At 44.2% G+C, this 17,997-nt stretch overlaps 1 protein-coding gene across 1 annotated transcript; it reads right to left on the minus strand.

The window, feature by feature from the left end:
• Positions 1-1,797: 1,797 nt before the first annotated feature.
• eral1 (Era-like 12S mitochondrial rRNA chaperone 1) lies at positions 1,798-16,858 on the minus strand. Its single transcript, XM_087977170.1, has 11 exons — positions 16,837-16,858; positions 16,536-16,694; positions 12,160-12,287; positions 10,886-10,963; positions 9,906-9,952; positions 9,761-9,822; positions 9,556-9,668; positions 8,100-8,558; positions 7,275-7,424; positions 5,926-6,006; positions 1,798-3,189 (listed from the first exon to the last, which is right to left on the minus strand). Exons 1-11 carry the CDS (start codon positions 16,841-16,843, stop codon positions 3,067-3,069), a joined length of 1,407 nt encoding a protein of 468 aa, XP_087833296.1. The 5' UTR covers positions 16,844-16,858; the 3' UTR covers positions 1,798-3,066.
• Between the last annotated feature and the right edge of the window lie 1,139 nt (positions 16,859-17,997).

A 17,997-nucleotide genomic window follows, 5' to 3' on the forward strand; every position in this document is an offset into this window, starting at 1 on the left:
CTGCACGGAAACCACAAGATCAGCTACTTCACAGAACATTCCAGCGCAGTACAGGCCCTTCGGCCCTCGATGTTGCATCGATCTATGGAACCAATCTGAAGCCCATTTATCCTACACCATTCCATTCTTGTCCATATGTTTATCCAAAGACCATTTAAATGCCCTTTCCACGCCCCTCGTACCCTCTGCAGCACGACCTTGTGGCTCTGAAACGCAATCCCTCTACCAATAAAAGCCAACACACTGTATGCCTTCTGAACAGCCCTATCAACCTGGGTGGCAACTTTTAGGGATCTATGTACATGGACACAGATCTCTCTGCTCATCCACATTACCAAGAATCTTACCATTAGCCCAGTACTCTGCATTCTTCCAAAGTGAATCACCTCTCACTTTTCTGCATTAAGCTCCATTTGCCACCTCTCAGCCCAGCTCTGCAGCTTATCTATGTCCCCCTGCAACATCCTTCGTCACTATCCACAACTCCACTGTCCTTAGTGTCATCTGTAAATTTACTAACCCATCCTTCTATGCCCTCATCCAGATCATTTATGAAAGTAACAAGCAACAGTGGCCCCAAAATAAATCCTTGTGGTACACCACTCGTAACTAAACTCCAGGATGGATGTTTCCCATCAACCACCACCCTCTGTCTTCTTTTAACTTGCCAATTTCTGATCCAAACCGCTAAATCACTCTCAATGCCATACCTCTGTATTTTGTGCAATAGCCTCCCGTGGGGAACCTTATCAAACACCTTACTGAAATCCATATAAACCACATCAACTGCTTTACCCTCATCCACCTGTCTGATCACCATCTCAAAGAACTCAATAATGTTTGAGAGGCACGGCCTCCCCTTCACAAAACTGTGTTGACTATCCCAAATCATTTTATTCCGATCAAGATGATTATAAATCCTACCTCTTATAACCTTTTCCAACGCTTTAGCCACAATCGAAGTTAGGCTCACTGGTCTATAATTACCAGGAGATGTCTCTACTCCCCTTCTTGAACAAGCGAATTCCTTCATTAAAAGCACTATGCTGGAGAACTCAGCAAGTCTGACAGCGTCTGTAGAGATGCTTTGAGTGGATGTTAATGTGCTTGAACATGGTAGAAAAGTTTGCACAGGAGGTGCAGAAATTAAGGAATTAGGGCTTTTATTGCAAAGGATTTGAAGTTTAGAAATATTCAATTCATGTTCCATCTGTACGGAGTATTGGTGAGGCCACATCAGGAGGATTGGACAGTTCTGGTCCTGATACTTAAGGGTGTGCTGGCAGCTCACAAGAGATTCACTGGGCTATTTCTGGGATGAAGGGTTGACTTACACAAAACAGTTTAAGTCTTTATTGAGTTTTTAAAGAACGCAGTAAGGTTGGAGGGTAGATATGGTGACGATGTTCCCATTCACAGAGGAATCTCTCTATTAGATAATAAGGGGTCACTCATTCAAAACAGAGATGGGAAGGAATTTCTTCTCCCAGAGTAAAGACTGTCTGGAATTCTCCATTCCTGATACTTGGAGTCTAGATCACAGGAGTTGGATAGATTTTTGAAATATCGAGGCATTGAGGGCCATGATGAACTAGCACAAGAGGAGTGGAGACCTGGGGCAGATCAGCCATGATCAGGATGGATAGCAGATCAGGTTCAATGGGGCCAAATGGCCTACTCCTGCTCCTAAATTCTTAAGACCCCTCTGGGAACCCCAGTACTTTTTATTTCAGAGCTAATTCTTAGCTCTATCATTCTCCAGAGTGGAGTGTATCAGATACAGACAGAAAACAAGGATTTTACTCAAAATCTTTTAATTGAGTTCTGACATTTTACCATCAAACACAAACTAAACTCCCCAAACTGATAGCTCAGACAGTGTCAAATTCCTCATCCAGACACTGATCAACAAGATTTTAAACTATCCATTAAATACCAAGTGCAATAATTGTTGAAATAATCAGAGTCCAGGAGCAGTCTGTGTGTGAAGCCACAATCTGGTCACTCCTTTTACCTCATTACTGAACAACCAAGTCTCAGGGTTTGTAAATATCACAGAGACTGGGTGGAGGCAAATGAAATTAGACTTTAGGACAGGCCTGTGTGGCTGGATCAGAGCACAGAGATTTAAATCTCATTCGAGAATTTGAATAGTTTGAAATTCTCAAACTAAGTCAGTTATAGTTTTTTACATAACACCTGTGAGTTGGTCAAGTTGTCAGCCAGTTTAATGATGGCCTTTCAGGGTGAGTGTTCACCCAGGTGGGATCCACACTTCACTCCAATCCCAAACACCTATGTACTTCACTGAAGTGCTGTCTCAAAGGCACCAATGTCCTACCAGATCATAGGGGGCTACTCTCTCATTCCAGCGTGAGTGGGGGGGGGGGGAAGAGAGCACTCAAGGTGACTGGTGGTGGTTTAATTGGAGGGTCAAGGGGAGAGGTCGAGATGGTGTGCCCTTCATGTTAACCTCAGCCAGTGCAGGAAGTGAACCCTCACTCACTCTGCACTGCAATCCAGCTAAGCTAACTGAACCCCCCTGAAGCATCCCAGCAAACTCCTCAGTTTTAACCGAAATCCCATCTCAGATTTTTACAGACAGACAATAAATGCCAATCTCTCGCTGAGAGTGAATGATAAGAGGATATTGGTTTAAACTCAGCATACCAACTGTGTTATACCTTCCTCAGGACCCCGTGTCTGGCACGATCACAGGAAAACATCTAACAGCAGCAGCCTCTGTATGATCCATCAGCATCATGCTACTTTCAACCTCACCCCACAGCTTGCTTCAGAAAATTTACCCAGCAATAAAGTACTGCTTGCTAACAAAACATTATTAAAACAGGGCTCCTCAGAATAAGACCCTTGGTCCATGCTCATAGCAAACTGCAGGGGCCTTCCACATCGGGCCATGTGGCTCACACACACGGCGAGAGGTTGATTAGAAGAAGATCGCAGTTCGAGGGGAAAGCGTATACACAGAGTAGGGTTCACATAGTGTGTCTGATGATTCAGGGCCAGCAAGGAGTCACTTCAGAAAGACAGCAAGGAATAGCAGAGTCACTTCTTCACCTTCACACACAGCTTCAACTGCACATCACAGAGAAAGACGTTCATTAAATCCTGGCCCACGTCTTGGGCAATTTTACCGATCAGCTGACCTCCCTGGCCAATTAACAACTTCTGTGGAGACAAAATTTCAAAACACACTAAGTACTATGATCTCAATGTTGTTATTAAACTCCAGAATAAAACCTTGCTCGATGGGTCATTTTGTTTGGGTTTTAACAAGGTGGCCTTTCATTGAAACACAGGCACACGGTGCTGTGGATTTGGGAGCTGGTTTAAACAAAAACTTCTTTATTACATAAAGACAGACAAAATTGTACACACCAAACTATTTACATACAACACACATTTCAAGATTTCAAAGCACAGTTGTAATAAAATGCCAGCAGCATGCCATGCTGTTACTCAAACACCAAAGAGAATGCCCTCCTCTATCCCACAGACCTTGACTTGAAAGAAGCTTCAATTCCTGGTCATGTGAGTCTGATCACCTCTTCCTTGATTTGTCATAACTGAGCTTCGACGTTCTCAGCTTCACATAACCCCTTTCAGGATTTTAACCAAACACTTCTGGTCTGGAGTCTTTAAACTCACCTTACACTCAGGTTAACCTAGCTTTAACACTTCTAAATTATCGCTTCCTTGCTCAAGAGCAGCTGCTTTCCACATCCAACTAAGAAACCTGCAGAACTTTCAAATGGAGGAGAAAAGGCAGGAAAGCAGAGATGAGGGTTATCAGACGAGCCACAATCTCACTGATGAGCAGAGCAGACTCGATGGGCTACTGCTGCTCTTTATGTCTCCTGGCCTTTTTTCACCATCTCACATCCAGTGAGCCAGGTGAGTGTAGTAGCTCAATACATCAGTAAATAAATGAATTAGGTGTTGATCTAAAGCAGTACATTGGAGATAATTAAAGGAGTTGATATGGTAGATGCAGAGAAATCATTTACTCGGGTTAATGTGGTCTGGAACAAAGGGACATCACTTTAAAATAAGGACTAGTTCATTCAAGAAGTAAGTCAAGTGAAGATATCTTTAATTGAAGAGATGAATAGACTAACATGTCGCACTGCGAACACAGCAAATATGCAGCAGGTTGTGTAAAGAACAAACCAACTTGAACTCCTCTGACTTTCTCCAGGTCAAACAGCTGGTCATGGGTACCACATGAGCCCCAGTAACACCTCAATCTTTGTGGGGTCCACAGAACATTTCTTGTTCCAGTCCTACTCAGGTCCCTCCCCACAACTTTCCCTTCATCATTGCTGCTGCTCCCCTTTCTCATCAGAATTGGAAAAATTGATTAAGTTTGCTTCCAGTTCCCACCCCTCTCTCACCATCACCTGCTCCATCGCTGAGTCCTCCCTTCCCTTCCTCAACATCTGTTTCCATTTCTGGGGATAGGCTGACCACTGATACCCATAACAAACCCACTGACTCCCAGTTACCTAGACTGTACATCCTCTCACCCTGCTTCCTGCAAGGTCTCCACCTCATTCTCCTTGGCATCTGCTCTGACAATGCCACCTTCAACCCAGTGCAGCCTCTGAAACATCCACCTTCTTCCTCAGCCGAGGATTCCCCAGCACCGTTGCCAATAGGTGGACACAGCGTCCAACCCATTTCCCGCACTTCAGCCGTCACCCTCTGTCTTCCCTCCCACAACAGTGAGAGGGTGCCCCCATGTCCTCACCTACCATTCCACCAGCATCCAAACCAAAAGGATCATTAGCCTCCACCAGACACATTGCCCTTCCCTTCCTGCTGGCCTTCTGCAGGGACCTACGCTCCATGACACCCTGGTCCACTCCTCCATCACTCCCAATATCTCCCCAGACCCCCACAGAACCTTCCTATGCATTTGCAGAAAATGTAACACCTGCCTGTTACTTCCTTACTCCTCACTATCCAATGCCCAGATACACCTTCCAGGTGAAGCAGCGATTTATCTGTACTTCACACAATCTAGTCGACTGTATTCGCTGCTCACAATGTGGCCTCCTCCTTTACTGGGGAAACAAAGTGCAAACTGGGGGCCCGCTGTGCAGAATACATAGGCTCTGGCTGCAAAAACAGACTGAGCTTCCTGTTGCCTGCCACCGTGTTCCCTGTCTCAGGTTTGCTGCAGTGCTCCAGCACCTCCTTTTTCATTTGGAAACCCTGCAGCTTTCAGGACTCAATACTGAGTTCAGGAAGGTTAGGGCCTGAGCACTTTCCTCCATTTCCTTTATCCCCACACACCTCCAGCCTGGTCATCACAATGGCTGCTTTCAAAGGCAACCGATTTTCACTCATAAATGGTCTCCATTAGCAGCTTCTATCTCTCTCCGCGGCTCAGCATTACTCATTCCATTGTCTGCCTGACTGCTGCTCTCTCTCTCACCAACTCTGGAGGTTCCATCTCCACCTATCATTTATACTTTCCCTTCCCCACCTTCAACATATATACCACATTTCCCTAGTTAGAGTCAGCTCTGGAGAAAGGTCACTGGACGCAAAATGTTAACTTGTCTCTCCAGACCCGTTGAGTTTCTCCGGTAATCTTTGTTTTTGTTACAAAGAGAACTGCTTCGGGTTGAGTTCAGGTTGGCCACAAGGAGCAGTTTGGACACCCCTACTTTAAAAGGGACATATGGAAAGGGAACTGTAACACTCTGACTTTTGTCCTTGTTTACATGTAATGCTACGTGTGTGACTGTATGGTACAGAAAGGTGGGCAGCTTCTTTAGAAGCAGAGCTGTAATTAACTCTTTCAGAAAGACATGTGTTTTCATAACTGAATAACAACACCGTGAATCCAGCTAGGCCCTGATTACAGCACAGCTTCTATCCCGCATGGATACTGACCGCATGGTTCTTCCTGGCGACTGTGATGTTCTGTAGAATTCGGAGCTCCCCGCTCGGCCCTTCTTCCCACAGTTCAGTGCTCTGAAAGAGCAAGAGGCAGTTAATCTGGCTGTTATAGAGTCATAGGGATGTACAACACAGAAAAAGATCCTCTTGTCCAACTCGTCCATGCTGACCAGATATCCAAAACTAATCTAGTCATATTGATCAGCACTTGGCCCATATCCCTCCAAACCCTTCCTATTACGATACCCATCCAGATGCCTTTTAAATGTTGCAATTGTACCAGCCTCCACCACATCCTCTGGCAGCTCATTCCATACACACATCACCCTCTGCATGAAAAAGTTGCCTCTTAGGTCTCTTTTATATCTTTCCCCTTTCACCCTAAACCTCTAGTTGCCCTCTAGTTCTGGACTCCCCCACCCCAGGGAAAAGACCTTGTCTATTTTTGAAACTTCAGATTACAAATACAGCCATTTCTTCTATAAATCAATAATCGCATTCCAGTGTTAGACAAGAATCACACAATACAAATAGCACTTAAAGTATTGACCATGCAATTTGTTAAAACTTTTTTGCCTCTCATTGTCTCTCATGCTCAACTCTGGTACTCCTCGCAGGTCTGATTTACACAACTCCCCCATGGAAACTGCTCATAAAGTTTATCCAAATCATAAGTTTCTGCGCTGACCCAGATCAACAGGTTTGAGGGCATCACAGCCAAGATTGGGTCAGTACCATCCACTCAGATGACAGGAAGCGATGGGAGGTAGTGTTGGTGCAAAGGCAACAGGGGTGGGCAACTGAAAAATAAAATGCCCTCATTGGAATGAATTTGCCCCTCATTAAAGGGAGATATTCAGATCCCTAGTGTTGACACAAAATACATTCAGGTCATCTTTAGCATTCTCTATACTCAGAGAAACAACTTCTGAAAACAACAGTGCACAACATCTCATCTCCCTTGCTTGCCATCTTGGTGAGTGAGGTACACTCTCATGCTGGGATCCAAAAGCAACAGAGGAATAGATCAGCAGAAACATTGCTCAAAGCTTCACAGTCAGTGAGCCATTCAGAAATGTACCCCGAGTGGAAGAGAAAACAGGACAGCCAAGATCTCTCACACAACAGGGAGATGACCAACCATGGCCAAAACACCAAAATCTCCTTCAATGGGGCCAAGGAAGCTTAGTCACCGACCTGGAGATAGACAGAACCTTGTCTAAATAGCTCAGTAATGGATGAAGGATACTGAAACTCACTTCAGTACCACCTGCCCAGAGGCTTTCAGATTGAAACCAGAGAGGCCTGCGAAGAGCCAGTGCAGCCCAACCACCCACCATTACCTGAGTGATGTTGTATGGCACCTCTTGAGGCAGGTATTCCAATAATCGCTCTCGGATCAGGTTACGACAGATCTCCTGGGGTGACTGGTCAGTGAGGACAGCACTGTGATAATCCCAGGATCCTGGCTTGGCTTGTGATATCAGGTACCGCTGGATACAGGAAAAAGTTCATGGCGTAGGATTTCAAGATTTTTTTGGGAACATGAAAAGACATCCTTGAACCCACTGACACTTTATTTCAGTGACGTTCCCCAATTACTCCAATAGCTCCTTCTGCAAACTGCCCAAATTATTTACATTAATAACATTTGATAAGTGTCTCTGAACATCGGATGACACTAAAAAATGCTGCATAAAAGTAGTAATTACTGAACTACTTACTAGCATTTCCTATACAGCCTGAATGGATTTTCAAACATGACTTTTAAAGTTCTGAACACACCAAAGGAATTAGGAAAGAGATTGTCTTTAACTATCCTAACAACTTCTTTAATCATTTAAAAAATGTTAATTAAATCATCCATTAATTGCCTATATTTAAAGGACAGTAAACTCCCTTTGTGCAGTCTGTCCTTCTAATTTAACCTATGTAGCCCAGGTATCATTTTGCTAAATCTGTGCTGCACTGCTCCAAGACCATCATATCCATATCTGAGAGACAGTGCAAGGACTGAACACAGTTACACCAACTGTTTTCTCTCTAAAGTTTTAATTAACCCTTCACATTGCTGATCGTCTGGGAACTAAAAGCGAATATTTCATGAACTTTTCCGTTATGTTTTGCACCCATCATGCTACTGAGCAATTGAAAATGGTTTTGCTTACCTGCAGAGTTTCCACTTCCTCCCCGTTGATAGCTGAAAGCATAAACACTTCAGTGAAGTGAGGCCAGCCCTGCTGGTTTTTCAAACCTCTGCACGGCTCAGTTAATCGCTTCTCCTGCCCTATGGGCTCTGGATTTGCTGATTGCTGTATGCTGCTCTCACCGTCAGAGATGTGGTCAAGAGATTGGTCTGTTTGAGGTATCTCCAAGTTTCTCTGCCAAGAGGCAGTGGGGGCTCTCTTATGCGTAACAGACGTGTTGTCCATGGCTCCAGATTCAACTGCTGTCCCACACTCTTTCCTCCCAGTTCTACTTTTTCCAGACAAATTTCCAGTCAGAGCATTCTGCTTCAGCGAAGAATTGAACTTGGATTTTACTTTCAGTTTCTTATTGTTCACGAATCCTTCAGTCAGCTTGGCGGTCAATTCCAGGAGGAGGCCTTTATCCTTTAATCCGTCCACCTAGCGCCAACCAACAAACAACAGTGACAGAATCAATTGGCTGGGTTTTGTGTGTGTGTGTTCTGCAGGACTAATTTCATTGACATGTAGCCCACTGCATTCATCTTGTTAATGTTCCCTCTTCAAAATGGAAGACTTGCATTTCCATAGCAGCTTGCGCATTCTTACAACGGACCCGAAGCTCTTTACTGTGCAGTCACTTGTGTATGCCAGGAACACAGCAGCTAGTTCACATTAACTCCCACAGACAGCAATGAACAAACAATCAAATCAGAACAGATGGCTTTTTGCAGTAAACAGACATTACTTGTAGGATGAACGTTTATCAGGGAAACACAGGAGAACTTTACAACACTTGTTAGAAATGTTAAGGTGGGATCTTTTAAGTCCATCTGAGGAAACTCACATCAATAGCTCTGCCTGTGCCACACTCCACAGGCCTGCAGCAAGATCAGCAGCTGCAGAAGATGGGGGCCCAATCTTCTCATTTGGAGTTGTGCTACACTCTCGAGAAATGGGTTTATTTCAATGAGGTCTCTTATATTGTTTATTTAATTCCCAAGATATTTCCTTCTGGAAGGATGTCCAAGTTCCCAAAACAGTGGTGAGTCAAGAAATGAGAAGCTTGGGAAGTTTATAAAATCATGAGGGGCATGGATAGGATAAATAGACAAAGTCTTTTCCCTGGGGTGGGCGAGTCCAGAACGAGAGGGCATAGGTTTAGGGTGAGAGGGGAAAGATATAAAAGAGACCTAAGGGGCAGAGGGTGGTACGTGTATGGAATGAGCTGCCAGAGGATGTGGTGGAGGCTGGTACAATTACAGCATTTAAAAGGCACCTGGATGGGTATATGAATAGGAAGGGTTTGGAGGGATATGGGCCGGGTGCTGGCAGGTGGGACTAGATTGGGTTGGGATATCTGGTCGGAATGGACGGGTTGGACTGGAGGGTCTGTTTCCGTGCTGTACATTTATGACTCTATGTCACAGTTTCTTACCTTGTTTAAGACCAGAACTGCTGGGACATGGGAATACGTTGTAAGGCATTTCAACAATTCAGTGTGGAGCTTGCTGCGTGTCCAGTGGTCTGAGATGTCTACTAAAGCAAGCACTGGGAGGCAAACACAATGAAGGTTTTCACTCAGTCAGCAGGTCCAGGCACATTGAACTGTCTGGATCAAGATAAATTTCTCTCTCACTCACCCAAGTCTGCTTCTTTCACCGAGTGCCAGGGGTCAACCAGTAAGGATGCCTCCAGGTTGTGCCTGGCCAGAAGGGAAAGGTAACTTACTGAACAGATCAGAGAAATCGTAAAATATGAAATAAAGAGAGAGAAAACATGTGGAACCTTTTTCCTTTGATGGCAGGAACGATACCAGGAGTATCCAGAAGAACCTGAACAGAAAGTGAGACAGAGAATTCAATCAGGAACAGCAAGAAAATGAACATGAATCTGCACCAACAGAGCACATTACAATGATGCCAGGCTTATCGAAAGGCATTTGGGAAATTAAGCAGTGACTTAATTTTAAGACTTGAGCATCTTGGGAAGGGGATAAGGAAGCGAGGGATAAAGCAAAGAGTAGGAATTTAGGAGAGAGCTTCTGACTGCACTGGCATATGTGACAGATCCAACAGCAAGGACTTGAGAGGCAAGAGTCATCAAAGAGGTGGTGATAACCTGCAAGCCCTCAGCTGCGAAGGATTGGACACTCGAGAGTTTAGGTTTACCCAAGAGGACTATTTTACAAGTAGGGAAAGTGAATGGTCAGCACACTTATGAAAACTGAATTGAGGACAAGGTCTCAAAGAGAAGTCAGACTCCGAGAAATGCAAGGGAAACTCCAGCAAGGCGGGCTACGGTCACAGGCAAGGCTGGGCGGTCAGTGCTTTGCTGGATCGAGGGAAGAAGCTGAACAATGGGGTCAACCTTTAGTGGCAAAGTCCATGGGCTGCTTACACTTGGTGTAATATACAGATAAGCGGGGTTTAAGGAGATAGTTAGTTGGACTTGCTCATAGACTGCTAGCCATTCCTCTCTGTGGAACCAGTCACTAAGAGCGGTGTCGTAAACTAGAATGGACACTCAGTTATCCTTCCCTGCAATGGCTGAAACAGTCACTTTCAGGGGTTTGCACTCCCATGAAGAGTCATACCCCAGCAACAAGCTCAACAGGCAAATACAAATGGCCTGGGCCACTCACATTCCCATACAAAACAAAGTTTCTCACTTCACTCAAACCTTCACCTCATCCAAAACAACATTCAATCAGATGGAACTAAAAGCTTTTGAAAACAAGATACTTCAGGAGAAAGGTGGGCACACACAATTTGTGTCTCTCCATCAGTGATGACTCCTTGAGCTCGACAGCGTGTTGTGTGAACTTTGCTCGAAACAGGAAAGACCTACAACATAATAAGCAGAAAACATTAACAACAAGCAAACCAATTCAGGCACACGGTTCCAGCCAGCCAGCAAAGATAGGGTACAGTTCATATCCTGCTAAACATCACACTCACCTATTTAATTCTTAAACTATCTCAAGATATCTCCACCCCTCACTAACAAATGTTTGATTGTATTATTTTATTGAGAAATGTGTACATTTGATTAGATTCCCTACAGTGTGGAAACAGGCCCTTCAGCCCAACCCAGTCCACACCAACCCTCCGAAGAGTAACCCACCCAGATCCATTTCCCCCTGACTAATGCACCTAATAATACAGGAATTTAGCACGGCCAATCCACCTGACCTGCACATCCTGTGGGAGGGAACCGGAGCACCCGGAGGAAACCCACACAGACACGGGGAGAACGTGCAAACTCCACACAGACAGTCATCCGAGGCTGGAATCAAACCCAGGTCCCTGGTGCTGTGAGGCTGCAGTGCTATCCACTGAGCCACTGAGTCTCAATATTTCACAATATGCCACCAGGGTGACACAGTGGCTCAGTTGTTAGCACTGCTGCCTCGCAACACCAGGGACCCAGGTTTGATTCCAGCCTCGGCTGACTGTGCAGACTCCACACAGACATTCTCCTCATGTCTGCGTGGTTTCCTCCCACAATTCAAAGACGTGCAGGTTAGGTGAACTGACCGTGCTAAATTGCCCATAATGTTAGCTGCATTAGTCAAAGGGAGATGGGTCTGAGTGGGTTACTCTTCAGAGGGTCTATGTCGAATTGTTGGGCCAAAGGGCCTGTTTCCATACTATCGGGAATCTAATCTATATTCTAACACTTGCTGCCACTAGTTACATTGAGTGAAAGCTCAGAATCTTCCTCAGTGTCACCTGAGGGTGGGCAAGTAACAGGGACTTCAGTCCAAGGTCCAGTTACTCCTGTTCATTTACCACTGCCCCCATCCTGCCTTACTGAATTCTTCCCTGGTCTCCACTCTTCCTCTCCTCCTCCTTGCCATTCCACCGACAGGAACCTGTTTCAGCTGTAACATTTTCCAATCCTGATACAAGGTCATTGACCTGAAACATTAACTGTTTCATCCTTGTCTGACCTGCTAAATGTTACCAATATTTTCAGATAATATCCAGATCAAATCAAGAGCATCAAGTCTTCCTCTCAAACAGTAAGCTGTGATTACCTTTCTGCGAAGCAGCTGGTTGGACAAGGTGGATTTCCCGGCATTTGGAGCCCCAATGATGGCGACTCGGAGCACACGGGGGTTTCCAGGCTGGTCTGGCTGAAGGAGCAGGAGATCATCCTGCTCAGCTGTAGGACAGAAACACATCTTTAATCATTCAGAAAACTGAATCTTGTGAGCAGAGTGCCAGGCAGAGTCAAGAATGAATCTCTGAAGAGAAATTGTTTAGGCCAATCTACAAAAGCTGCATCAGGCATTGCACCTCAATAGTCATACAGGCCTCAGAAAGGGTACAGAGAACATAGAACAGATCAGCACAGTATAGGCCCTTCGGCCCTTGATGTTGTGCCGGCCTTTTATCCTACTCTAAGATCAAACTAACCTACATAGCCTTCATTGTACTGTCTTCCATGCCCCTAATGTATCTGACTCTACCACCGCTGCTGGCAGGGCATTCCACACCACTCTGTGTAAAGACACTGCCTCTGACATTTACCCGAAACCTTCCTCCAATCACCTTAAAATGCCCCCTTGGGATAGCCATTTCTGCCCTGGCAGGTGAAATGTGAGGAGGATGTTAGGAGATTACAGGGTGACCTGGACAGGTTAGGTGAGTGGTCAGATGCATGGCAGATGCAGTTTAATGTGGATAAATGTGTGGTTATCCACTTTGGTGGCAAGAACAGGAAGGCAGATTACTACCTAAACAGAGTCAAGTTAGGTAAAAGGGAAGTATGAGATCTAGGTGTTCTTGTACATCAGTCACCAAGCATGCAGGTACAGCAGGTAGTGAAGAAGGCTAGTAGCATGCTGGCCTTCATAACAAGAGGGATTGAGTATAGAAGCAAAAAGGTTCTCCTGCAGCTGTACAGGGCCCTGGTCAGACCGCACCTGGAATATTATGTGCTGTTTGGGTCTCCAAATTTGAGGAAGGACATTCTGGCTATTGAGGGAGTGCAGCGTAGGTTCACAAGGTCAATTCCCGGAATGACAGGACTATCTTACGGTGAAAGACTGGAGCGACTGGGCTTGTATACGCTTGAGTTTAGAAGGCTGAGAGGGGATCCGATTGAGACGTACAAGATTATTAAAGGATTGATCACTTGGAGGCAAGAAACATGTTTCTGCTGATGGGTGAGTCCTGAACCAGAGGACACAGTTTAAAAATAAGGGCTAGGCCATTTAGGACAGAGATGAGGAGAAACTTCTTCACCCAGAGAGTGGTGGCTATGTGGAATGCTCTGCCCCAGAAGGCAGTAGAGGCCCAGTCTCTGGATACTTTCAGGAAAGAGATGGATAGAGCTCTTAAGGATAGTGGAATCAAGAGTTATGGGGATAAGGCAGGAACAGGATACTGATTGTGGATGATCAGCCATGATTATAATGAATGGTGGTGAGGCTTGAAGGGCCGAATGGCCTACTCCTGCACCTGTTGTCTATAAAGTCTTTAGCTATCCACTCTATCTATGCCTCAACATCTTGTACACCTCCATCAAGTCACCTCTCATCCTTCTTCACTCAAATGAGAAAAGCCTTAGCTCCCTCAACCTTTCTTCATAAGACATGCCCTCCAGTCCAGGCAGCATCCTGGTAAATCTCCTCTGCACCCGCTCTAAAGCTTTTACATCCTTCCAATAGTGATGCGACCAGAACTGAACACAATATTCCAAGTGTGGTCTAACCAGGGCTCTATAGAGCTGCAGCATAAACTCAATCCCCCAGCTCATGAAAGCCAGCACACCATATGCATTCTTAACAACCCAATCACCTTGGGTGGCAACTTTGAGGGAACCATAGACATGGACCCCAAGATCCCTCTGTTCCTCCATGCTGCCAAAGATCCTGCCTTTATCCCTGTATTGGGCATTCAAATTCGACCTTCTATAGTAAATCACTTGCCACTTTTCCAGGTTGAACTCCGTCTGCCACTTATCAGCCCAGTTCCGCATCCTGTCAATGTCCTGTTGCAACCCACAACAGCCATCCACCACACTATTTACCACTCCACCAACCTTCCTGTCATCAGTAAACTTACTAACCCACTGTTCCATTTCTTCATTCAAGTCAATTATAAAAATCACAAGGAGCAGAGATCCCAGTACAGATCCCTGTGGAATACCACTGGTCATCAAGCTCCAGGCTGAATACTTTTCATCTACCACCACCCTCTGTCTTTTATAGGCCAGCCAATTTTCTATCTGGACAGCTAAATTTCCCTATATCCCATGCCTCCTTACTTTGTGAATGAGCCTATCATGGGGAGCCTTATCAAATACCTTGCTAAAATCCATGTACATCACATCCACTGTTCTACATTCAATGGGTTTTGTCACATCCTCAAAGAACTTAATAAGTCTTGTGAGGCATGACCTGCCCCTCAAAGCCATGCTGACTATCTCTAATCAAGCTATGGTTTTCCAAGTACTCATAAACCCTGTCTCTCAGAATCCTTTCCAATAACTTGTCCACCAGTGACTTAAGGCTGATTGGTCTGTAGTTCCCAGGATTATCCCTATTCCCTTTTGTGAACAAGAGAATATCACTTGCCACCCTCCAGTGGATAGTGAGGATGCAAAGATCATCGCCAAAGATGCAGCAATCTCTTCCTTTGCTTCCTTTAGTAATCTTGGGTAAATCCAATCTGGCCCAGGGGATGTATCTATCCTTATGTTTTTCAAAACTTTCAGCACATCCTCCTTCAGAACATCAACCTGTTCTAGCATATTGGTCTGTTTCACACTGTTCTCACAAACTCCAAGGTCCCTCCCAGTAGTGAAAACTGAAGCAAACTATTCAGTAAGGACCTCCCCTACCTCCTCCGACTCCAGGCAGATGTTACTTCTGCTATCCCTGATTGGTCCAACCCTCACTCTGGCCATTCTCTTGTTTCTCATATAAGTGTTGAATGCCTTAAGAATTTTCTTAACCCTTTCTGCTAAAGCTTTTTCATGCTCCCTTCTAGCTCTCCTAAATCCATTCTTCAGTTCCTTCCTTGCTACCTTATAACCTTCTAGAGTCCTGTCTGATCCTTGCCTCCTCAACCTTCAGTGAGCTTCCTTCTTCCTCTTGGCTAGATGTTCCACATCCCTTGTCACCCCAGGTTCTTTCACCCTACCATCCCTTCCTTGCCTCAGTGCGATAGACCTGTCCAGCACTATCAGCAAGTGCTCCCTAAACAACCTCCACATTTCTGTTGTGCATTGCCCTGAAAACATCTTGGGCGCCCCAGTTCCTGCCTAATAGCTTTGTAATATCCCCTTCCCCCAATTAATCACTTACCCATACTGTCTGCTCCTGTCGCTCTCCATTACTGTAGTAAGGGGGAGGGGAGGGTGCATTTAAGCCACAATTACACCAGGGGTGAGAAGGTTAAATTATGAAGACAAATTGGATTGAAGAAGCTTGAATTGTCCTGAGTTTAGAAGCGTTTAAGGTATAGACAGGCTGTGCATCACAGGATTTGGAGAAAAACCAGTTGAGGTACAGGTCAGTCATGACAAATATATTACAGAACACGTTCTGTAGATGAATAACCTTCTTTGTTCCAAGATGCAAACATACACCAACACCACATACATCACTACTGTTAAAAATAACTCACTGGTAATGTGTAGACTCTTCAACTTCTCAAAATATTTCAACTTCTATTTCTTCCAATGAATACTTATACATAACATGATGCAGGGAAAGATGGTGAGGAAAATTGACAAGTGTTCCACTACAAGTCCAACTCCAGAGAGTCTTATATCCAGCATAAGGCGACTCATGTTGCAGTGCCAACTTTCTCATAACTGAGCTGTGTAATGATCTTGTCAAAGCAAGTTGATCATAATTATGTATAAATTGGCAATGGCAAGCAAACTAGTTTCAGACATGAGTCGAAGAGTGTGGTGCTGGAAAAGCACAGCTGGTCAGGCAGCATCAGAGCAGTAGAAGAATAGATGTTTCTAGCATAAGCCAGTCATCAGCAATGAAGGACTTAACGATTGAAACCTCGATTCTCCTGCTCCGCAGATGCTGCCCAACCGGCTGTGCGTTTTCAGCACCACTCTCAACTCTGATCTCCAGCATTTGTAGTCCTCACTTTTTCCTAGTTTCAGACATGCCACCATACCCTGATAGCAGTGTGCAAGAACAGGAAAACGTGCATCATACTGGTCTCAGTCTGTAATTTACTATACATTACTGTCTTTCCCATTCTTCAAAAGATGGATTTGTACCAGGCCTTGGGAGTTTCCAGTAGTTTAAAAATTGTCAATCATGGTATACCCAACTTGACAAAAATTGCTTGTAGAAAACCATTTAGAGGACTATGTTAAAAAACTTACAGGTCATCCAACTTTAAAAAGAATCCCAGCACAAGTAACAGAGCTCACCTTTACTCACAGCGACAGCAGGTGGGTATTCTCCAATGACACCCTCAATTTCTTGTTTCGGAACACCATACATACTTCGTAAAGCCGAAGTACGGCTCTGGTGACTAGCAAGTGAGCGGGTGACTCTGGGAAGCCAGTCAGCTTGAAGAAATGCAAATGCTAAGAACCAAAAAAGCAGCAGACAATGTTACATAGAACAGCTCTAACAGTCAACCTTCGCATCTTTTTCCAAGTGCCTCCTGTTCACTTGCATATAACCTATTAATTTTCTAACTTTGAATTTTGATCAAAGTTAACTCACTTGACATGAACAGTTCTTTTTCTCTGCATGGATGTTGTTGACCTGAGTACTTGCAGTATTTTGTGTTCTTTTGTCAAAACAACATGATACTGGATTAACAACAAAAGGCTGCAAACAAAATCATCTGGCAGCCACGACAGCTTCCTCCATTGTTAACCCATGTTCATATTATCTCAGCACATGGTGTAGATTAACCACTCATCTATAAAACTTCCACTTCAGTTCCCCATACATGCTTTCAAATAGAATTATAGAAATTCTGCATCTTGCTAGAAAGGAGATCAGTCAATGCATTCGATGCTCCATTGGTCCTCTCTGATATTACTGAAGCCCCATTGCACTGATTGTTTAATTAAATACATAGCTTCTTCTATAAGTCACAGCTTTTTTCAGGCCTGTTTCATTGTAGACATCACCCAATAAAGCACCTCAAAACTGGAAACAACATTTAAATCAGGTGAATGCAACATAATTTAGTCCAATAGACTTTACTTTGGGAATCTCTCAACCCCAAAAAAATGACCAGTGATCATATTCACAACTTATTTTAAGTAACAGTTGATTTTTAAAAAGTATATATATTACTTAAAACTACCTGGTCATAATCTTCATCCAAGTCATGTTCATCTTTGGGATAATGCCTTGAATTAATTTATAATTTGAGAGTGTAAATTTATCATTTTGGCTTTAAAAATCTGATTGTGAAAAATAAATAACTCCAGTCGCTGCTGAAATGGGTGTGAATCTTATGAAGGCCATGTGATTAGGTCATGACAAAAAATTTCATAATGTCTAATGAAGACAGATTACAAACAAGAGTGCCAGCATTTATTTTTAATAATGATGACAGCAAACAAGGTGCTTCAACCAAATGCTGATTACCTCCTAAAAAAGAACCAAACTTTACATTGCGAAATTGCATGTAGCTCATAAGCACAGTTGCAATTTACAGTTATAGGATATAAAACAGTAGCAGGACAGTGATAATTCTGGGGTAGCAGTGTTGTTGATGAGGGAGAAAAAGTGGCCATGGACTGCGAGTTATGTTTTGGGTGTCATGAAATTTTCCAATACTTGAGCCACAAGCAGCAAGTTGCCAGTTTATCCTCTTGTCTGAATGACTCTTCATGATGATACGTTCACAATCCTATCCCGTAGTCT

This window comes from Chiloscyllium plagiosum, unplaced genomic scaffold, assembly GCF_037043375.1.
Source record: "Chiloscyllium plagiosum isolate Xiang-an unplaced genomic scaffold, Cpla_swu_hap1 HiC_scaffold_31, whole genome shotgun sequence".
Classification (NCBI taxonomy): Eukaryota; Metazoa; Chordata; class Chondrichthyes; order Orectolobiformes; family Hemiscylliidae; genus Chiloscyllium; species Chiloscyllium plagiosum.